This window comes from Castor canadensis, chromosome 5, assembly GCF_047511655.1.
Source record: "Castor canadensis chromosome 5, mCasCan1.hap1v2, whole genome shotgun sequence".
NCBI classification, from domain to species: Eukaryota; Metazoa; Chordata; class Mammalia; order Rodentia; family Castoridae; genus Castor; species Castor canadensis.
The window spans coordinates 180,616,340-180,638,784 of NC_133390.1; the positions used below are offsets into that span (position 1 = coordinate 180,616,340).

The following is a 22,445-nucleotide window of genomic DNA, read 5'->3' on the forward strand; positions in this document are numbered from 1 at the left end:
AGGCCAAGCACCCATCCTGGAGGTGGATCTCAAGGCAGGTGTGAGTCCCAGTGCCATGCCACCCTCCCAAGAAGGTGCACAGGCTCCTTCCTTGCCTGGAGAAGTGTGACGGTCTGGGGCACCAGTGTCTCACTGGGATTAAGCCCTGGGATGGCAGACCTGTCTCTCCTCCATTCTTGTCTCCCTGGGACCTCTGGCCGGAGCATGGGGGCTCTGACTACTACATGCAGCCCTCAGGAGTCAGCACCAATAAAAAAATACACTTTATTGCGAGTTCACGATGCAGGGGCAGCACAGCAGGCACAGGGGCAGCAGAGCATGCAGAGTGTCTGAGGCAGGTATACGGGACATGGCAAAGCGACCCTCTCTGGGTGTCCCCCTGCCCTGCTCACTTGCCCTGCACGTTGGGGAAGCCCCACCCACTCAACAACCTCCAGCAAATTCTGGTCGAACAGAATTCTGGAAGGGAAGGCCATGGCTAGCAGCGTGGGCATCACGGCCAGTCAGGCCAGTCCTGAGCCCGGGGGTGGGGCGGGCAGCAGCAGCTGGCGCAGCTCAGCCGGAAGCTGCAGCACAGGGGGAGGAGGGCGTGGGAGCCTACACCTGCCAATCCAGCCCTGAGCTCCTCAGCAATTTTGTCTCTCTTGATTAAACATCCAAGGAACATCAAGTTCACAGACGTGTTTTCTTCATCTTCCTGAAAACGCCCAGAATGGAAAAGCAGAGAACAGCTTCGAGGTTTCTGGGCACTTGACACTTTGTGGGGCACAGTTGGAGGGAAGAGGGATAAAGGAGCGAGGTCCTGGGCTTAAGCGAGAGACAGAGGTAGTAAGGGCAGTGTCCCAGCTTGTCTGGGGAGAGGAAAGGTGTGCAGGTGTATGCGGGCGTGTGCACGTGCGGGAACACACTGCTGGGTCAGGAGCCTGGAACACACACCAAGCGTCGGCTTTGGGGAGGACACCAGAGAGAACGCACTAAATGCGAAAGGCGGACACCACTGGCCACTGCGCTGCTTGGGGGTGGGGGGCGCAGAGAGCATGCCTGGGACCCCTGGACTGTCCCTCCTGGAATTAAGCAGGATGTGGGTAGTAGGGTCAGCCCACACTCCAGTTCAGCCAATGAGGTCCCCAGTCAGCCCACCAGGCCGTCCCCACTGCAAGGCAAATGACTCAGAGAGGCTGTCATGGCATATTTAGGGTGGGCCACAGACAAGGCGAGGCTCACCTCCTGCGGGGGGAGAGGCGAGCCAGGCAGGGGCTGCCCAGGAAACGGGGCACAAGGAGTGTGACTGCGGAAGGGCACAGGTGGCTGGCTTACTTCCAGCACTGCTCCAGGGAGCCATGGGGCTGAACCTTCAGCTTCTGGGGGCAGAGCAGCTTGGTGAAGGCTCGGCGGAAGCTGTAGTGGCACAGCGGGTAGAGGACGGGGTTCACAGCCGAGTTGGCCCACAGGAGCCAGAAGGATGTCTCATACCAGTAGTCGGGGATACAGTGGCCATGGCAGGCAGCTCGGATGATCATCAGGAGCGTGTACGGCGCCCAGCAGAGCCCGAAGATGCTCACAATGACAGCCAGTGACTTGGCCACCTTCTTGTCCCTTGACAGCCTGAAGCGCTGGGTAATACTCTGAGACACCATCTTCATGCGCTTCTCCAGTGACGCCGAGGACGCCGATGGCTTGGAGCCTCTTTTGAGTGAGCGTGGCCTCTCAGTGCCCCTGGAAGAACTGCCGGAGCTGGAGGTGGGTGAGGCCGTGGCACCCCCACCACTGCCACCACCAAGGGCTGCGTCCCCAGCCTCGGTGCCAGGGCCTGCCTCGCCCACCCCATACCTGTGCAGTGGCATGGCCTCCCCATGCCCCTTTGGCCAGCAGCCCCAGCAGCTAGGGTGTGGTGGGGGTGGCGAGGGCTGGGGCTCGGATGGGGGTTCGGGGCCGGCCTCACGGGCCCCATCTAGCCGGAGGCGGGTACGCCTCTGGATGTTCAGGTAAATGCTGAGGTTGAAGAAGGTGACACTAAGGAAGGGTGTGAAGAACTCGAGTGTGGATGCCGTGATGAGGAAATACCAATTGTAGAAGAACTCAGCATAGCAGTGGCCCTCGGGAATGGAGCTGCCACCCGACAGGTACTCCCAGCTCAGGATGGCTGGCCCATACAGCAGGAAGGCCAGCACCCACACCAGCGCCATCTTCTGCACCGCCCGTCTTGTGTCACCCTGCTGGGCCCGGTACGAGACCTGCAGTGGGACGTGCAGGTCAGGAGGGCAGGAACACTGGACTAGGAGCCTAGGGCAGAAGTGGACCTCTGTGCAAGCCCTTTGCTTGCAGCAATGCTCCCCGTTCTCCTCTCTTCCCTTTCCCAACCTCTTTCCTGCCTGTGCCCCTAGCTGGCCTGTGCCTGGCACACCCTCCTAGAGCCTTAGAGCCTCCCGGTCAACCTGAACCCTGCCCCTTTACCACCTCCCAGGGTCCTGTCACTGACCACTGTATCCCCAGCACCAAGCTTAGCACCGCCCACACTCAGAAGCCACACACACAGTTGTGGGGCATTCTGTAAAGGCCTGAGCCATCTTTGGAGGCGTGTGTGCACCTAAGGGGTGGATCGAGCTCAGGATGGCTGGCCCATACAGCAGGAAGGCCAGCACCCACACCAGCACCACCTTCTGCACCGCCCACCTTGTGTCACCCTGCTGGGTCTGTTAAGAGACCCAGAGCAGGTGCTTCACCGTCTGGGAGCTGGAAGCGCAGGGATGAATCCATATGCTGCCCCTCCTCCACACACACACACACACGCACAGAGTAACCAAGCATACTAGCCCCGTAGCAAGACCTCCAGAAGGAGAACGGGTAGAGAAGGTGGGGCCAGAAAGTCCTTGCCAAGAAGGTGTCTCCAACCTCCATGCAGATAGCAACCTGCCAGTAGGGGCAGGGTGGCAGGAGGAGTCAAGGGTCCTGAAGAAGTGAGGAGGGTCTGATAGCTCCCCTGATTCCTCCCACCCCAGGGAATTAACACTGGGGGCCACAAGAGCAAAGATGAGTGATACAGCAGACCACATCTCTATGGCACTTGCCATGTGCCTGCTGTGTGCTGGGCAGGGATGTCACTCATTTAATCTCAAAACAGCCCTATGACTGCCCCACTTTCTTGGTGGCTTGAGGAGGCGTGGGAGGGACCCAGGTGAATGGGCTCAAAAGCACCCCATGCTGGTGCTCATTGCACACTGTCCTTCAGCCTTTCTAGGCTTGAAGGAAACCTGCTGCCCCAGTAGGGGGCGCCCAAGAAAGCCTGGGTGGGTGAGCTGCCAAGATGAGGAGCTGCGGCAGCCCCGCCCCAAGCTGGGTCCGCACACCTCCCACGCAGCAAGTAGGTGGGTCCAGGGCTGACCCATGACGGTCACTCATGCCAAGAGGAACATGTGCAGTCGGGAGTCTGCCTTCTCCTGGGGCCATATGCACTCGTGTGGGAGCCATACAGATTCTCCCTCCACTCCAAAAACACTGGACACGCTCCAGGGCAGAGGCCAGACAGTGGCTCCCCTTCCTGCAGGAGCATCTGATTCCAGGGGGGCTTCCCGCCTCCTGCGTGTGCCAGGACCAGTCCTGCTGGCAGCAAATGGCCTCTGAGTGGGCACCAGCTGAAGAATCCCCATGTCAGGTTCAAGGCCAGTGGGGTTCAAGCCCCCAGGCACCTGCCCACAACTCAGAAGTAGCCAACCCATTTCCAGTCATCCCCTCCCACTATCCTGCACTGCCCCCCGCAGGAGTGCGCCCTGAACCTCTGTACCGCATTCCATGACCCACAACTCACAGCTCGTGTGACTGACAGGAAGCGGTCATAGCTGATGAGCACGATGTTGAAGACAGAAGAGGTGCACAGCAGGTAATCCACCACCAGCCACAGCTTGCAGAGACCCCGGCCAAAGGTCCAGCGACCGGTCAGCACATAGGGCACATACAGTGGGATGCAGAAGGCCCCTGTGGGGAGAGTAAGGCTGTGGTGGGACCATGACTGACAAGTGTCTGGGGTCAGACCCACCAAGCCCAGACCCAGGGAGGGCAGGGCATGGAGGCCACAGGGCATCCATCTTTCTGAGACCAGCCATCCTTATCCTACATCCTCATGCACAACTGTGTAGCTGCTAGCTTTCAGAACCCCGCATAACTCCCAGCCCCACTGGTGTCTGCTGCCTTGGGGGCACGAGGGAGGGTCCAGGCAAGGAGACCTCTGGCCACTACAAGACCCAGAGCCTGGGTTTCTGCCCAGCCCTCCGAGGCCCTGAAGGGAGAAAGAGCATTCCTTCCCTCTCCCGCTCCCATGCCTGCCCCAACCTCCTACCCTAGCTGTTAGACAGCCTCCCTCCTCGGCTTAACCTTTTTCCTGGCTTAAAGGGCGCTTGGCTGCAGCCCCGCCAGCCGCTCCCACCGCCAAAACCGGCTTCCAGCGTCTGGGAGCCGCTGCATCTCGCAGCCCCAACAGGTGTCTGGCGCTCCGGCCCCCTCCTTGCGCCCCGCCCCCCAGTCGGCAGCAGAGCATGGACACGTGAGAGCGCGCTCCTCTAAGCATCTCCCCCACCCTACCCTCGCCTTCCCCACGGCCCCCTCCCCAACACGGATTTAAACATCTCCCCTCCCCCTCCCCTCCCCCAAGTCCCCCCCCCAGAGCCCTCCGCGCGTCCTGAGTCCGCCGCAGCCTTTGTTTGCCTACGGCGCAGGAACCAGCGCTGCACCCGCTGCCGCTGCGCCTTGCGCCTCGCCAAGCGCCCGGCGGCTCCGGCCCCCTCCCTGGGGATGCCCCTGCCCAGCTCCGGCTCCGCGGCCCGAGAGGCAAGGAACTTCGCCCGCGTCCACCGCCCCATGGGCTCGGGACGCCCCTCCCCAGGCAGGGTTCCCCGCGGAGCGTGTGCTTGCGGGAGACACCCCAGGTCGGTGCTCCAAGCCCTGCTGACCCGACTGGGCTCGGCGCCGCGGGGCTCGGGAGGCAGGCGGGGTCTGGGGGCTTTACCCACGAGGAAGTCGGAGATGGCGAGGTTGAGCAGAAAGAAGTTGTTCTGGGTGCGGAGGCTCGAATCGGCCACGAAGGCGAGCATAACCAGCGCGTTGCCCAGCACCGTGGCTACGATGAGCAGCGCCATGAGCGCGGCCAGCACCGCGGTCCAGGCGGCCGAGAAGCCGCGCGCTCCGCCCGCCGCCGCCGTCTCTCCCGCCAGCGCCCCAGACGCGTTCAGCAGCCCGTCGGGCGGCGAGCGCTCCATGGCCCCGCAGGCTCACACGGCGCCGGGACGCGGGCTGAGAGCTGGGCGGCCGGGAGGGGCCCCGGCTCGGAAGTCTCGTCTTTGCCGGCTCTCCGCCCAGTCCGGTTTCCTGGGGGCGCCCGGTGCATGGTCCGCAGGGCCGGTGCTGAGGTCGGAGCCGGTGCCGGGGTGGGCGGCGCAGAAGGCGCTGGGGCCCGAATCCGAGCTGAGTGGGGCGGGCGGCGCGGCCGCTGCAGCGGGAGCGGAGCCGAAGCCCCAGCCGCCCGCCGCGCGTCCGTACACCCCGAGCGCAGCGCGCAGCCGAGTGCGCCCCGCGCTCTGCCCGCCGCCCCCCGCGCCCCGCGCAGAGCCCCCGCCATTGGCTGGCGCCCTCGCCCCGCCTCCGCCCCGCCCCCGCCCCGCCCGGCGCGGGCAGCACCACGGACAGCGCCGCGTGCCCGCCCGACCGGCTGGAGCCCCAGCCCGGGTGCGTCCGGCGACTGGCGTGGAACCCGGCCAGGGCACGGCCGGGCCATGAGGATGGGGGCTCGCCTGAGATCGCACCTGGGCATCGGTCTCCGGGCTGCCCGGCTGTCCCCGTACCCTCGGCCCCGGTGACCCCTGCCCGGCCCTGGTCCGTACTCTAGGTGCCTGTGGGGTCCTGGGGTGGGGTTGGGGAAAAAATGCCTGTACCCAGCTCAGGGTGACTTGCCCCGCAGGGCCTCCCACCCCTGCTTTGGACAAGTGCATTTCTGGGGGGAAGAAAGGTCCGGAGGAGAAACACTGGGGAGGGGGGTCTCTGAGAGCGGTGTCCTGACAAGGGGTTCACTCCACCCCCTATATGCACGGGACCCTGGGTCTCTGACTCCAGGTGGCTAGGGCCCAGAGCAGGGTCCAGGGTGACCTGCAAGGCGCACACAGATGTGGAGTTACATAAGGGAAGATGAGCCCGAGCGGACCCAGCCCAGAGCGGAGCAAATCCAACCTGGGCTCAGGCGGTACCAGTTGAAGGGTGGGGGGGGGAGCGACAAGCACCTTGGTGCCGGACCATGGTTCCCCCAGTGGACAGCGTGGTGGGGTGGTCACAGCTGCAGCGGACAGACGAGGTCATTGCGCTCTGGGCGCAGCTAGGGCGGCGGCGGCTGCGTTAGCGCCCGCGGGAGGGGGTGGAGGAGGAGAGCTAGCAGGAGGGAGTTCCTCCTCCCCCAGCACGCGCTCAGATATCCAGGGTCAAGGGCAGAGTCAGCCAAAGAGCTCACCACTAGACAGACAGACAGACATGCCCACGCTCAGACACACAGACACCCACAGTCAGGGAAACAGCTACCCAGCTTCAGGCTGGGATCGACGAACAGTCAGACATCAGACAGCAGACAGGGAACAGTGCCCGAGGGAGAGGGAAGCAGCGACTCTCCTCTGCTGCCAGCGGCTGCACATCCGCCGATGCCTCAAAGGGGACAAAATGCGGTCTGGGTGTGGGGGGTGGGGTGGGGGGGAGAGAGGCGGCTGGGGGAAGAAGTTGCAAGACCCAGGCACTGTGCCAGGCACCCCCATACTGACAGCGGTTTCTGGTCATGTGAAGGCCCGCCCCTCCCCCCCCAGCCCCAAGTGGTGTTTCCGGAACTTTGGGAAGTGGGGGTAGGGATCCCTCTGCTCCCTCCGCCCGGGCGAGGTGCAGAGAGGATCCCCAGACCCGTGGCCCCAAGCAGGCTTCCAGGAGCCTGCTGGGGGTGGAGGAGGAGCGCTCCAGCTTATCTCCTCCCAGGAGTCCTCTAACCTGCTCCTCTTACGGGCTTCTCCAGTTTCCCCTCACACTCTAGTTCACCCAGCAGGCAGGGGCTGTGCCCAGAATAGGCACCTATCTAGTGGTCAAGGACTTCCCTGGGCCTGGGCAACAAGGACCCCATCTGTCCCTGCTGGACTACATTAAGCTTTTCCAAACCTCTCTGTGGTCTTTAGTGCTGGGCAGAGCTTGCTGTCCCCAGACCTAGCCCACAGCTTCCCCCCACCTCTCCTGCCCTGCTCCTGCAACTCGCATAAGGGTGGCCCCAGCCAGATAGGCTGAGTGGGACCTCCAGGGCCTCAGGAAATGGAGTTGGATGGGGGTTAAGTGGAGGACCTGGCTCCTGCTCACTGACTGGATCCTCAGTGTCCCCATAGAGGCACTGGGAATATAAGTCATAGTTTGAGAAGCAGAGTCAAGAAGAGTCTGTAAAGTCCTTGTAAAGTCAGCACTGTTCTGGTGGTCATTATTCTGGAAACCTGGAGAATGCTAACCAAGCCTGGGCACACCGCCTGGCACCCTGAGCAGAACTGAGGACTGAGGTTCTCAAGGCCCGCCTCCATTCCCTTCCTCCACCTTTCATCCCTAACTGTCCAGGCCTCCAAAGATCTCCCTGCCTGCTGCCCATTTCCAGAGAGCCTCCAGGGCAGAGGAGGGCACTTCTCTGGTGGTGTCTCAGTTCCAGCAGCTGGGTGGCAACAGCTCAGCCCCCACTAACCCACAATTTGGAGAACCCCAGCCTATGACAGACTGTCTATCAGACAAAGAGGTCCTGCGGGGCCATCTCACTGCTCCCTTCTGGGGAGCCAGGAAGAAGGCCAAGCTCAGGGTAGTACATCTTTCCTAAGGGGCGCACAGCTAGGGCCATTTCAGACGCTGGCACCAAGGGCCCAGCTTTACAGCCTAGGGGTGAGTGATGAAATGTCTCTGCGCCTAGCGGTTTTCCATAAATGGAGTCCAGCAGGGCACCGAGAGCTGGGACAGCCCAGAGGTTTGATGGGGACGGTGGTGGATGGTGCTGGGCGCCCCCTATTGACCAGATTCCTCGCCAACATTTATAAGCATGACCTCATTAGCCCCAGACACCCTAAAGGTGGGCAGGAAGGACCAACACCCACTGTGCAGAGCCTGCAAGCCACTTGCCTAGGGTCACACAAGACCTAGGGCCCATTCTCAAGGGCCACAGTGCTGGCCCAGTCCTAAGGTAGAGCCCTTGAGGCCAGCACATGTACCAGCCTGGCCAGCGCCCATGCCCAGAGCCTCCGCTGGCCCTAACAGCCAAAACAATTCAGGTGAATGGGGCAGGTCTCTAGGTGGCATCCTACCTTGAAGGAGTCTGTCCCAAGAGTGGCTATCAGGGGCTAACAGAGTGACTCAAGTGGTAGAGCACCTCCCTACCAAGTGTGAGGTCCTGGTTTCAAATCCTAGTACTGGCAAAAGGAAAAGAAAAAAAAAAGACTAAAACAGGGGCTGGTGGAGTGGCTCAGGTGGTAGAGTAACTGCCTAGTGAGCGTGAGGTCTGAGTTCAAACACCGGTACTGCCAAAAACACCAAACAGAAAAAACCCAAGAGTGGCTATCCCAGTTGCACACTATGTGTAGAAAAGGGAGCGTGGCCAGGTGAGACTATCCATGATTCCAGGGGCAGTACCCTGGCTGGCAGGCTAGGGGCCTGGGAAGAAGGGAAGGAAACCTGGAGACAGAGACAGGGAACCTGGGCCAGAGCCTGTGGATGGCATGTGACCATGGGCACCAGTGTGATGGTTTTTGTGTCACATGCAAACACCCACCAGGGTGCATCCACCCCAAAGGGGTGATGTCAATAAGCAGCCCCTGCCACCTGCTACCCAGATCAGCATGATAGCTTGGATGCAGTGGGCATGCTAGAGGCTGCATTTGGACCCAGGGGCACAACTCCCACCTGCTCAGGCCCACTGTTACTGTGGCTTCTAGATGTCTGGCCACCACCATAGTCCAGTTCCAGCCCCCAAAGGGCTTGACCCTGGAGGACGGCCCCTAGTGGCAAGCTGCCCCCGTATCTGCTGCCCTGGCCTTCACTGGCTGCTATACCTGCTCCAGGTGCAGCTCTCCCCTCCTGCCTACAAAGTCTGCCCCATAATGCAAGGGCTTAAAGGTTCCAACCCATAGGCGACCCCTCCCACACAGTGTTGGCCACAAGAAGGGGCCCAAGCTGTATTGCCAGCCACACCATACAGAAGAATCTGCCTCCCAGGATAGAGACAGCCTCTGGCAGGCACACAGCTTGGGGACAATAACATGAAGACAGATGCTGTCCTACAGGATGGGGATTGTTAATCAGAGACCTTTCTATGGCACTGCATCTCCAACAAGAAGGGCACAAGTGTCAGGATCCAGGAGTGACAACACTCAGCGTCCCTCTCAGTGACCTATGGGGACTTTGTTGTCAGGGCTCTTCAGGGTTAGAGGTCCTGTCTCTGGAGGAGGCACACTCACCAGGGAACACAAGAAGGTCCTTGGGCCCAGGTCCCAGCAGACGAGGAGGTCAGGAAGGGATAAGTCTGTCCAGCAGGAATAGGTGAGGCTGTGGCCGCATAGGGACCTGGAGGGTGAGTGTGGAACTGGGGTCCTCTGGTGCCATGGGACGCCCTTGTCTAGTTGCTTCTGAGAGTGGACAGGTGCAGCTACCCCTGCCTGAGGCAGGGCTCAGACCCCCTCTATATCACCTGCAGAAGTGATGGTTGGTGTCGTGGTGGGGACACATGGAGTGGAGGGAGGGAGGGGATGTGCACAGCCTGAGGCCAAGCCTACTTCTGGCCCAGTCTTTTTACAGGCAAACCTCCCCACCTCTAGCCCTGGATTGGCATCTGCTCCCTGGGAAACCCACATTGACCGAGTCAGGTTCTGATTTTTTTCTGTTTAAGTTTTAGCAAGGATTTACTTTAGTATATCAGGATATAGTAGGGAGAAAATGCGGATATAGTGGGGAAAAAAAATGCGGGAAGATTTCCTGCTCCGGACACAGGAAATTTGAGTACAGACTCCTGGTTCTGATTTTCAAAGGGTGGTCAGGGAGCCTCCATTTAGAAGGAGACATCTGGGACAGACCCGGAGGAGGGAGGGAGGAACAGCAGCTGCAGAGAGCAGCAGGGGGAAGCAGGTCTAGCAAGGTCTGGGTGAAGCAAGGAGGCCAGTGAGGCTGGAGCAGAGAGGCGAGAGAGGTGGGTGAGATGATGCTCCCTTGGATGGGGTGGCAGACTGGCAGTGGGGTGGGGGTTGGCTATAGTCAGGGGTTATCTAGGCAGGACTAGGGTAGAAGCTGGGCTGGGTAGAGGCAGTTGTGTAGTCGCCAGACCCTGATGTCTCTGGAGGTCAACACTCCAACAATGCAAGGTGAAGGAAGTAGATCCAACCTGACTCCCAGGCTCTGGGGCTTAGACACTTGAAAGGACAGCATTGTCACGAATGATGTGGAGCAGGCTGGGGACTGTTTTGAGTGTGTTGAGACTGACTTTCAATTGCAGTGGGAGGAGAGGTGGAACGGGGGCGATTGGAGTTGGGGCGGGAGGAGCTCTGCGGAGGAAGGCCAGCCATGTCGTAGCCTTGGACCAGCTGTGCTGGCCCCTGGTGCCCGCCAGAGTGGCCGTTTGCCTCCAGCTCCTCTCGTTCTGCCAGAAGAGACCTTTCTCCCTTGAACGGAGGGCAAGCCCGGTGCCATTGCCTGCAGAGCTCTGTCCCTGCTGTGCGGAAGGTGGCTCACTAATGAGAAATGATGAGGGAACAGGGGCCACCAAGGCCTGCTGCGGGATGGTTGTCCTCCTAGTGATGACCAAGGGCCTTGTCCGGGTCTGGTCCAGCACTGTGCCACCTCGGAGGAGCTGCTCTTCCCTCTCGTGTTCTGCAGAGCTCATTTGAATATGAGAATGCAGATTTTTTCTTTTTTTGTTCCTTGTCTCTCCCCCCCACCCCATCCTGTGACATTCTGAGCCAGCTCCGGGTGCATCCTGATGAGCTCAGGGCCTGGGTGTGATAAAAATGGTGTTTGAGGCCACCAATTTGGAACAAAAAGCTGGGCCTGACTCTCTCTGCTTTTGGGGACCAGACATAATTGGGACCAGGATCCAGGTGTCAGGAGGGAGAGAGGGGACAGGAGATCCAAAGATACAGTTGCTGTCCTTTGGCTGAAAGTGGCAACAAAACAAAACAAAACAAAAAACCAAAAACCAACTCAAAGCTCCAAGGAAAATGCATGTTCATTGTTGCCTAGATCTGAAAAGTTCAGGGGAGATGAGCTTCAGGCATGGCTACATCCAGGCCTGCAAAGAACAGTGGTCTCCTCCCAGCTGTCTTTCCATGTTTATTTCTTTTTCGGGCAGGGAGCATGGCCCTGAGATCTCTCCCTTTAGCTCTGGGATGCTCTCCTCCTCCACTCCCCAGGAGGGAGAGTGAGCTGCCAGCAGAACCTGTGTCTGCTATTGGCCTGGTTCTGGCAATCACGTGGCCGGGCTGGCAGCCGTGTGAGTGGGTGTCATTCAAACCCCACATGGGCCACGAAGGATGGAGGATGAGTGGAGAAGGAAGGAGGTGGCAGACAAAACCACGTCTCTCTGCAGATGCTCCATGATTTTGGTTCCTCGAGGAGCCCGTGTTGGTGATGCCCGCAGACGTGGCTTGGGCACAGAGCACTCACTGGGCTGGAATTCAGGGGGAAGCTGGGCCTTCAGATGCCCTTTTCTCTCTGAGTACTTGTGTCTCTGCTGCCTGCCTGCTGTGAGTTAGGGCAGAGTAAGAACAGGGTGAGAAAGAGCAAACAAGACCGCAAGAGAGTAGCATGGGCAGAAGTGTCCCTGTCCCAAGTCGGACCCAGCTGATCACGAGGCCCAGGCAAGCTGGCTCTGAAAAACTCTGCTCAGCATGGAAAGGGAGCCTGAAGTCAACTCTGGGTGTGCTCACCACTCACCCAGAGCTTCTGTGGCCAGTCTAAGATGGAGGGTCTGTGTCCCCTGTCCTATGCCTGGCCAGGGCTGCCCCTGCACACTGGAAAGAGAGGAAACACTGTGAGGGACCAGCGGGTCTGAGGAACTGGACAGCACCATCTGGTTGTGGACAAAGGCCAGCACTCTCCTCCCCGGGATGGCATCCACTGACCTGTGCATGGGAGAAGTGACAGTGCTCAGAGGGCTCCCAGTAGAAGGTCTAGAGGGCTAAGATCTGGTCCAAGGGACAAGAGGTCAGTTGCTCAATGAGGGTAGAAGCAACTGGGGGAGCCAGAGGGTGGAAATCCTGTTGTCAGAGGTCCCACAGTGGACCAGACTTCCTTCCTCGTGCTGGAGCTGGGCACCACCTGCTGGGTGAACAGGTAGGCAGCATCTGCACTCTCATAGGCTCCCTCTGAGCACTAAGAATAAAAACTCAGAGCCAGGTGCAGTGGCTCATGCCTATAATCCTAGCTACTCAGGAAACAGAAGGAGAAATAAGGACCAGCCCAGATGAAAAATCCAAAAGACTCCATCTCAACCACTAAAACCTGGGCATGGTGGCATGTGCCTATCCAAACTATGCAGGAAACATAAATAGGACTGAGGTCCAGGCTGACCTGGGCATAAATGCAAGACCCTCTCTCAAAAATAACAACTGTAAGCTGGGTGCTGGTGGTTCACATCTGTAATCCTAGCTATTCAGGAGGCTGAGATCAGAAGGATCGTGGTTCAGAGCCAGCCCGGGCAAACAGTTTATGAGACCCTATCTTGGAAAAAACCCTTCAGAAAAAAGAGCTGATAGAGTGGCTCAAGGTAAAAGCCCTGAGTTCAAAACAGCACAAAGGGCTGGGGGTGGGATGGAGGAGTGGCTCAAGCAGTAATAGCACCTTGCCTAGCAAGCATGAGGTACTGAGTTCAAGCCTCACTGATGCCATAAATAAATAAATAAACAAATAAGGGCTGGGGGTGTAGTGCAACTAGTAGTGCCTTGCAAGCGTGAGGCCCTCAGCTCAAACCCCAGTACTGAAAATAAACAAACAAACAGAATGAAAACAGGACCTGAAGCTGGAGATGAGAGAGGCCGCAGCCCTCTTCCCGTGCTTCTCCAGACCCCCAGGTGCAAGCTGTGTGTCTGCAGGTGTGTGGCCCTCAGGAGGATCTGGGAGAGCTGCAGACCCAGACCCAGCTATGGGCCCAGCTCCAGCCAGGAGCCTCCACTCCATCCCCAGGAGTGTTTGATGGGCTTCCTATGGCTATGACATGAGAACAGGGTCACATGCCAGGCCTACACAGGGACCACGAGCCAACACAGTGACATCGCCTCTCTGGGCCAGCACTGCTCTGGAGGAAGGCTGCCCCAAGCAGGCTCTGAACAGTGAGTGTCAAACCACTGGGCTCTGTGGGCCTGGGCCACAGGTGATGGCAGGCTGCTCTGGTTGAAGGTGCACACCCAAGGAGAGGAGGCACAGCCTTTGTGCTGAGTGCCTAGCTAGGCTACCCCCACACAGGACCCTCCCCCACTGCCCGGTAGGCATCTGCCTCTAGACCTCCTCCCCTTGGCCTGGTCCTGCTACGTGGGGCAGGGCTCCTCCCAGCCTGGACTCCTGGCCTGCAGCGGGTCACTGCTGGCTGCCCTGGGCATCAGGGTGTCTTTGCTCTGCAACCTGCCTGGCAGCACCATTGTAGTACCTGTGAGCCTAAATGTGTCTTTTGGTACAAACTTCTGCTCCACCCGGCTCCTTTGGGTTCCTGAGGCCTGGTGGGTTACCATGAGGTGGACTGGGCCTGGTGACCTGGCCAATTCTGCAGACCCCAGGCCAGTGGTGCTGGCTGGGTGGCCAGGCTACTCTACACAGTTGCCCTCCCCTTGGCAGTTGAGGTCATGGAGCCACAGCCACACCTCTGCCAACCTTGGCCCTGCCCTGGGTGGAGTGGTCTCTCTGGGACAAGGTCAATGCAGTCTGAGAGGGTGTGTGACTGCTGGGCACATGGTTACCCCATTGGACTGATACCTTGGATGCCAGGGGGTGGGGAGGGTGAAAGGCCAATGGCCCTGAGGCCTGGAACCTGGAGCCTGGTGGAGGGACCCACTGGTTCCCATGCCACCCTGTCCCGCCCCTTTTCCCAGACACACCCTCTTGGGATAGCTGTTGGGCACCCCCAAATGCCCCCCTGCCTGAACTGTTCCTCAAGAACAGCTTATGTGCCTGTGCTTGTGTATGGATGCCTAGCAGCCTGGGAAGATGTGGGCTCTTGGCCCCTTATGGGGCCCTGGACCCTCTCCCACAGCATTCAGGGAACAAGGCTGGCTGGCATCAGGTGGAGGGTGAGCCCAGGTGGGGTTTCAAGACGCTTTCCGGAGGAGGGAGCCCGAGTCTCTGTTTACTCCACGGGTCCCCTGGGGCTCAGGACAGCTCCTTGGGGAACTGGCGCTTGCAAGGAACGTAATGAATGAGCCCAAGTGCACACTGGATCCGATTAATGAAGATGTGTCCCTGTGCCCTCAAGGGAGGAAGGATGGGGCCTGGTGACTCCCAAGGAGCAGGGAAGGGTGCAGCCATGCGTGTGTGCCCATCTGGGTGTGTCTGGCTATGTCTGAGTGCTCTCTGAGCGTGTCTGCGTATGTGTGCTTGTGTGGGTGGGTGTCTGCATGTGTCTGATGACACGGGGATGGGGTGCCAGATGGAAGCTGACACTGTTTCCCCTACCCTGTAGGGACAGGTTGGCGTTAGAGAAATGTCCCTTCCCTCCACCCCTGGGGAGAGCAGGGGTCAAGAGACTGCTGTAGGGTCAGACCCCTGCTCTGGGTCTGGGAAGGGATTCCAGGCACTTGCGGGCCACACACCACACATGCTTCCCACTTATGTGACAGGCTCACACACATGAGCACAGCTGGAAAACATGAGGAAGCCAGGGAACAGGCTGCCCCTGCGGGGTCCCTCAGATGTGCCAGGGATGCCAGAGCTGAGGTGGAAATGCACACAGACTCCATGGTCTCACATGGGGTGAGTGTCTTGGCTTATGAGGCTTGTTTTATTTCAGCAAAGTGGCAGCTGTGCCGCCCTTTTCCAGCTGGGACATCCCTGGCCATGAGCAGAAAATGGCAGTCTGGGTCTTGACCAAGAACAAGGGGCCCAGCTCCCGGGCCCAGGGCAGAGCCTGCCTTCTGCAGGGAGCCCTGAGTGCTCATTGCCTCCTGTGTCTCCACTAAGCTTCCTGCCCCACCCCCTGCCCTCTCTGCCACTCCCCTGCCCACCTCAGCCTTCTCCCAGGCATTAAATAGCCCTGTCTTTTCTAAATGTGCTTGGCTGGCCAGACAGACTTGGGAGAGCCACAGGGGGAGTAGTGAGGAGGCTCACAGGGAGACACTGTTGGGCTGTTTCCCATCTGTGCAATGGCGCACGCGATGAGCCAGCAGCGAAGCGCCCCCTGGTGGATGCCGCCGGGGCTCCCTGAACTGCCTGAAGGGTTATCACAGCCTGGGATGCCCTGATGGGGAGAGGGGGTATCCAGACGACCTGGCAGGTGGCCATCTTCCCCACTGGCAAGGACTTTTCATCTACCAGGATGCCTCGACATGCATCCGAGGTTCCACTGGCAGTGGTGCGTCCTTCAAGAAAGGTTGAGTCCAGGAGTCTGACTGCCAGCATTAGAACCTGTGTTTCCCCAGCCCTGCTCTCCCAGTCAGCTGCTCCCCTCACGGTGGTACTTCGAAAGCTGAATCCCTGCTCACACATGGAGAGCTTTGTGCCTAAACCTCCAACCTGGCTTTCTACTGCCCCTGTCTGGGGCCAGAGGTGGGGTGAGCCTGTAGGTGGGGAAGATTCAGGACCATTCCCAGAGACCGGGGGTGGACACCAGGCAGAGCACCAGGTGTCCACCCCCCTCTGAACTGCCACTTGGAAATGAGCACAGAGACCCTTTGTGGCCAGACTTCCATGAGCAAATGGTGGGCCCTGGGCTGTGTCTCCACTCCAGTCGTCTGCTCCAGTGAACCACAGGCACGTCCTGCAGGGTGTTCACTGAGCACTGACTAGTGAGCAGGTGGGAGCACGGGGCCCTTCATCTGCCCTGGGGAGGACTGGCCCCCAGGGTCACCAGGGCTTCAGCCATGGGTGTTCAGTTAAACTGCCTTTTCTCAGCCTGGGCAGCCCTGGCAAGACGTCTGACCTGGGGCCCTGACTGGCCTCCTCTCTGTCCCAGAACAGCCCAAGCCTGCTCGCCCAGCTGTCACATGCCTGGAGGGGACCGAGTCACAGCCAGCTGTATACCACTCTGAAAAGGAGAGAGGTGGCACCCATGAGCCACTCCCTGCCCCACAACTTCCTCCCATGAGCAGCTACGGACTTTGCTGTGAAACAAAAACATGGTCTTTACCCCAAGATGACTAAGAATTTGGGGACAGCAAAAGCAGAACAGTAAACTGAACTTGGGCCCATGTGCCCACACAAGCCTGAGGACCAGTGAGGGTCCCAGGTGTGCCCTGTGCTGCCAACGGGTCACCTTGCCCCTCTCCACCGAGGGACATTACAGGGCAAGGTGTGTCTGCCCTCTGCTGTGACCCAGGGCCTGGCACTAGGTCCCCTCCTCTCTGCTTCCTCTCCTCCTTCACTTCCTCTAGGGAGTGTACCCATCCCCAGAGAGACCTCAAATGCCTGGCTGTTTCTTACCACACCCCCAGCTCCACCTGATACAGCAGGCATCTGGTTCTGGGAATGGAGGGTGGGGGCTGTGACTGGCCCTTCCTTGCTGGCCTGAGCTGTCCCCAGGAAGAGCAGCAAACCTCTGCTTCCCAGGCCTGTTTAAACTGCCCCTCCCGCCCCCGAGCAGTGCCTTCCTTGGCACTAAAGCCCAGCCAGTGGCTCCGGCCAACGCACTTGGCACCCAGCAAGCTAAATCTAACCCAGCCCAGCTGTCGCTCCTCCAGCTATCTCCCGCCCCGCCGGTCCCTGCACACGGATCCATGCACACCCTTCCCACCCCACGTGGGCACTCAGGAAGGGCAGAGAGAGGCGACCAGAGTCTGGGCCTCCCCTTTGCCCTGGGGTCTGCTTTTGGTGGTACCCAGAGTCCAGTGCAGGGCAGCACGCAGCAGGTGCTCTATAGGTATGAGAGGAAACAAGAGACGACATTCCATCAGCCAGGGTACAGTCAGGAAGAAGGAAGCAGGCCCGGTACCACACAAGGCATGGTGGGGCACAGCTGTGTAGCAAGGGTGCTGGGGACTCTGAGCTGGAACTCTGCCTGGCGTCCACCTGCCCCTGTTTCCATGGCAGCATCGTGAGCCCACACCTGGCAGCACAGGGACCCAAGGATCTGTTCTAGAGGTTTTGGGCCTGGGGGAGTCCAGGGGCTGCAGTGGTCTCTGAGGTCTCCCTTAGGTGAGGCCAGCAGCAGACCCGTCTGATAAGTGGTCATGAGAGCCTCCTCCTTTGGCCCATTGTATTAATTTGGCAATGCATTCAGCTAAAATGCTGCCTGCTGTCCTCCATGGCATGGAAGGAAGTTCTGGCCGATCAGATGTGAACAAAAGCACCTGGTACGTCTTCAGGGACAGATCCTCAAAGGGAGCTGACTCATCAGTGGGGCAGTGCTCTCTTCCTTCCTCCTTTCTGGTCAGCTATGTCTATGATGGCTAGAGCAACAGCAGCTGTTTTGGCCCATGAGGTGACACTGAGAACGAAAGCCAGCATTATGAGAGTGATTCAGTAAGATGGGAACTGTGTTCTTGATGACACACAGCACCCTGCCAGCCTGGACAGCTTGGGCTGTGTCACATGACAGGGAAGTACACTTCTGTTCTGTTATTCTGGGTTTTCTCGGAACCGGAGCTCTAACTAATCCTGAGGGCAGCCAGCCAAATTGGCTCAAATGTCCTGTCCAGCAAGGCAGGAGGCCACTCCACTATCCTTCAAGAAACCCCACGGAGCAAAGGCCTCCAGTCCCCATAAATCCTGAGTCTGTCCTCAGCCCTCCCAGCACCCTGGTGCGTGCGCGCACACACACACACTGGCGGGAAGGGTTCTGGGGTGTGGGCCTGTGGAGCAGAAGGACTCCCTGTTGGCTTTGTTCGAACAGCTTTCCCAAACCACCTGACTGGGGAACCCTTTGCTCCAGACACACCAGATGGCAGCCATCGAGACCCCGGGGTCTCTTGATTACACTCTGCACGGGTGACTTAGCTGGGACAGCAGGCTCAAAGGGACTCTGCCCAGCGCTGGGAACACAGAAAGCACTGATAAGTGCTAGGCCTCCACAGTGGAGCTCAGAAGGGGGGCTGTGTCCACTTTGGGGGAGTGCAAGTCAGCTCGTCCCTCCTTGCCTTCTCATCCCAGATGTTCCTGAGTGACACTCTCGACCTCCCCTGGGTCACAACTGTCACCTGGCAGGACGGGGCAGCCCGGAACATCAACACTCACATGGAGTGGGCAGTGGTGGCCAGGAGGAAGCTTCGGGGTAAAAAGTTTCTAAGAGGAGTGCCACTCTTGCCTGGTTTTCTTTTGGCAGAATGGAATGGGTGCAGACTGTTCACGTCCCAAAGACTGGGGGAAAAGAACAAGAAAAAGCCCTTTACTGCTGCTATTGATAACTTGTCTCTTCACGAGGCGGGTTCAAACCTAAAAATACCCTCCCTCCCCGACAGGGAAGCTAAGTGCCGTCACGTTGCAGAGGAGCCACGAAAGCTGGATGGGAGGGACCAGTGAGCCACGTGAGCTGGGCCAGGCCTCTGTGGCCAGGCTGCCCTCTGGCCACCCAGCCTGCGTCCACACAGGAGAGTCCATGGCCTGCTGCAGAAGTGAGGCAGAAGGGAGCCATGGGCAGCGTGGGGCAGAGGCAGCAGCCAGGCCAGGTGGGGCCACCATGGGAGGCACAGTGATCTTGGATGTCACACCCTAGCTGGGCTGACCTGCACACAGGCCCCGATGAAGAGCTAAGGCCAGGCTGAGAGCCCTGGCAAGGAGGTAAGAGTGAAGTGGGGTGAAGGGCAGGGGCCAGAGGGCAGGCTGGCACACTGCTTTGGTTCTCTGAGCCTCAGTTTCCCCATGCAGGATGGGGAGCGATAATCTGTGTTCTATCTCCTTCACAGGAGAGAGCAGGCAGCAGGACACTCCAAGGCCATGGCTGCCCCCGGGGTCGCTGCAGGTAAGGGCAGGCGTGGGGACTGATGACCTGCCTGAGGGGAATGACAGTCTTCCTCCTTGGATAAGAGGATGGAGGGAGGATCCTGTAAATTCCTGAGCACTCAGGCCTGGCTTGGCCTCAGAGCAGATCAGGGGAGGGGAGCACCACCCCAAAATGGTCCACTAGACCAGCACTTCTCACATGCCGCAGTTGCTGCCGGGCCTCAGAGGCATGAAGACTGGGGTGGAGCCGGCAGACTCAGCCCCACAGGAGGACCTGGACATCTGGTCCAAGTGCACGTCCAGGTCTGGGGTGTGGGCAGGGCTCTTCCTCTCCCACAGACCACACTGTTCCTGGAGCCAGGCCTGGGAGCCACTTAAGCGGTGGCGGACTGAGTATGCTCACCTGTGAAAAGGGAATGATCCGTGTCCCCCGACTGGCTGCTGCGGGGGACACCGGGTGAGGCATGTATACCATGGGCACCCAGGGCCACTGTCCTCGTTGCCGTAGTGGCCCCAAGCCCCCTCTGCCCTTTTCCAGCCCCTTCCATCCATTCCTGCAGAATTATGCCTCTTGACCTAGTGAAGATGGGAAAGCACTGCTCAGTGGGTCCCCCCATGTTCTGCACCCCCCCTCTAGCACCGGGTTGGGCAGCAGGCCCTTGGGTCATTTAGCACCCTTGTTAAAAGGAAGTAAAGTCCGGTCCCACCTCCAGGCTTCATCTGAGCTCAGAGCCCACCCACACCATGGCCAGAGTGGAGACGGCCATACTCAGCCTAGGTGGTCACTTGTGTGAGCCTGGGATCGCCATGACGCGCGATCGATCGCAGGCAGCAGGCTAAGCCTCTGAGGACCATATCCCTTGCCAGGGGTCAGAGTCTTGGAGGCTCAATAGTGAGGGGTGTGGAGGGTGGTGGGTTTCGGGGACCCTAAGCTGCCCTGGCCAGGCCCCAAGGAAAGTGGTGGAACTTGGCCAGCACGGCCATCTCCGTGGCAACCAGCCTGTTGTCCTTGTCCTGGCTGGGGGGCCGGCTTGCTGCCGCACCCTTCCCTCTGCCGGCTGTCGCTTTCTTCTGAGGTAACCATGGCAACGCCTTTGTTTCGGAGGCTGGCCCGCCTCCCTCCCATCTCTTCAGGAGCTGCGCAGGGGGCTCCTTCCCAGTCCCAGCACGTCTCTGCAGTGCTACTGACAATGGGCTACCAGTGAGCCTGGCAGCCCCTGGGCTGGGAGCCAGAAAGGTGGCTGGAGCCTCACCCTGCCACAGTAGAGGCATCCTTGGTCCTACTGGGGTGACAGGTGTGGCCCCACTAGAAGTGGGGGGCACATTCTGAGGAGGGAGGGCCGGCCCTGGGGTTGACTCTGTGGAAGAGGTGGCAGTGAGTGGGAGCTTCAGGGTGCGTCCCAGGATTTATCGGGGTTCTTGTGGTTGCAGAGAACTACGCAACCTTTGGCTCCATCACAAACTGGCTTCAGCAGGAAAGAAAATGTAGTTGGTCAGGTAACTGAAAAGTCTAGGGTAGGGGTATTTGCTCTTGCTTCTTTGGGGTGGCTTCATTCCCATTCAGGCAGCAATGCCCTACCAGTTGCCCCAGACTTCAATCTTTCTTTCACCTATCCTGGTTTGGGGTGGTCTCTAATCAGAGAGTCATGTGACTTCAGCCCCCTCGGGTCTGAAGTCTGGCACTGATGCAGGTCCCAGGGCTGAGCCTCCAGACCAGGACAGGGCCACCAGTTGCTGTGAGTTGGGTAGCAGCCAGCCTGGTCCATGTCACTCCATTCCTCTCAAACTAGACCCCCGACTCTAAAGGGATGAGGGCGGGGGAACCCCGGCTGCAAAGGAAACTCTGGGTGCTCACAGTCTCAGAGAGGTTAGTTCACTTGCCTGCGATCAGACAGCTGGTCCTAGCCACACTCCCGGTGAGCCTCCTGAGGTTCTGGGCATGATCAGTGGAGCGAGACGGGAAGGAAGAGTTCTGTTTTGTTTTGTTTTTTCCCGGTTCTGAGGTTTGAACGCAGGGACTTGCACATTCTAGGGAAGTGCTTTACCACTTGAGCCATGCCTTTTGCCCAGAGGTATAATTTTTTGGGGACGGATTTTGGTAAGCGGTAAGAGGCATGGAAAGACGGGGAGGAGATATTCGGTATCGGTAGGAGACACCCCAGGGGTCGACAGCCCAGGAGCGGATGGGCCGCTCAGCGGGCCGGACGCGGAGCTCCCACACCCCACCACGGGACTCACTGTTTGTAAACTCGCCTCTGCTCGCGGCCACGCCCTTTCCTCCTTCCCTCCCAACCCTCTCGGGTCATATCTGCATAACCCCTCCTCTTTCCCTCAGTGATTGGCTGGAGGTGCCGTCACTCTTCAATAAGGGCGGGACTACGGGAGGGCGGAGTCAGAGGCTGCTTCGGCGACGTGATCAGCATAGTCCCGCCCTCGGCGCGGCCTTTGGATCGGGCGCTGATTGGACGAGCCGCGGCCGACGCGGTAGCGCGGGGCGAGGCGAGTGGCAGCGCGGGCTGTCTGTCGGCTAGGCGGAGGGCCGCACTTCCGCCTCGGTGTCAGTGGGTCTCCGGCTGCGGGCGGGGGCGGGGCGGCAGTGGGGGGGGTCGTCTGCACCCGGGCTTGGCTTCCAGGTGAGTGGGCCGTGGTCGGTCAGGCGAGGCCGAGCCGTCACGGGGCTGGCGCTGCTGCAAAGACTTGGCCTCGCTAGGCTCCCGCGACAGGCCTAGGCCGCAGCCCGCCCCGGGGCTGGGGGAAAGAAAGTTGGGGCCGCGGCGTCCCCGCGGTTGTTGGCAGCGGGATCCGCGAGGTCCTGTCCGCCACGGAGGCCGCTGCCTGCCACAGCCGGGCGGGCGACAGGGGACAGGCTGGACGTGGCCAAAACTGGCTGGCGAGGCCCGCGGTGCGCGCGCCCGGGAAGCGGGCGGGAGTGGGACCCGCGCCGCCCGGCCCCCCGTGCCGCCGGGAAGTGCGTGCTGCGGTGGTCCGACTTCTAAGGTTCCGTCTTTCTCCCCAGCTGCGGGCAAACGTGTGCGGTCTGCGCCGGGCCGGGACTGTCGGGGAACCCAGATCAGCCTCTCCGGCTTAGGGCAAGCAGGTAGGTGGTGTCGCTTTGTCCTGAGGGGGAGGACAAGAAGCGTCGGGGTGGCAGCTTGGGTTGAGCCCTTTCCGGGACAGCCCTTGCACACCTGGATCAGTGGCCTCCTTCCCTGCAGCTGACGGTGCCCGCTGCAGGCCTGGCCACGTGCAACCCACCTGGCATCTGCCAACCCACTGGAGATGTTGAGATGTCCAGATAACAGGGGAGCTCCTTGCCTCTGGGCAGAGGGCAGGGCCCTTCCTAACTTTGTTCC

General features: G+C 59.8%; 2 protein-coding genes across 7 annotated transcripts in view; one reads left to right on the plus strand and one right to left on the minus strand.

The window, feature by feature from the left end:
* Positions 1 to 239: 239 nt before the first annotated feature.
* Hrh3 (histamine receptor H3) lies at positions 240 to 5,548 on the minus strand. 3 transcript variants are annotated; one of them, XM_074075068.1, is made up of 3 exons: positions 5,004 to 5,548; positions 3,806 to 3,972; positions 240 to 2,234 (listed from the first exon to the last, which is right to left on the minus strand). In XM_074075068.1, the coding sequence occupies exon 3, from the start codon at positions 2,184 to 2,186 to the stop codon at positions 1,314 to 1,316; it is 873 nt and encodes a 290-aa protein (XP_073931169.1). In that variant the 5' UTR covers positions 2,187 to 2,234; positions 3,806 to 3,972; positions 5,004 to 5,548; the 3' UTR covers positions 240 to 1,313. The 3 variants fall into 3 exon arrangements, with proteins under 3 accessions (XP_073931169.1, XP_020023390.1, XP_073931170.1); XM_020167801.2 differs by having other exon boundaries at positions 5,000 to 5,393; XM_074075069.1 differs by lacking the exon at positions 5,004 to 5,548 and adding an exon at positions 4,369 to 4,447.
* Positions 5,549 to 18,752: 13,204 nt separating this feature from the next.
* Positions 18,753 to 22,445, plus strand: part of Osbpl2 (oxysterol binding protein like 2) — a 38,265-nt gene continuing 34,572 nt past the window's right edge. The window contains exons 1-3 of one of the 4 annotated variants that reach the window (XM_074075079.1): positions 18,753 to 18,930; positions 19,056 to 19,111; positions 22,109 to 22,189. The gene's annotated coding sequence lies outside the window, so the exon portion shown is untranslated. The other 3 variants (XM_074075081.1, XM_020167794.2, XM_074075078.1) reach the window with 3 other exon arrangements.

Excerpts from the sequence above, each read along its gene's own strand:
- Hrh3 (XM_020167801.2), bottom strand. The coding sequence starts at position 5,249 with ATGGAGCGCTCGCCGCCCGACGGGCTGCTGAACGCGTCTGGGGCGCTG. Across the intron at positions 3,973-4,999 it reads CATCTCCGACTTCCTCGTGG|GGGCCTTCTGCATCCCACTG; the intron begins GTAAAGCCCCCA and ends CTCTCCCCACAG. Across the intron at positions 2,235-3,805 it reads TCCTGTCAGTCACACGAGCT|GTCTCGTACCGGGCCCAGCA; the intron begins GTGAGTTGTGGG and ends GTCCCACTGCAG.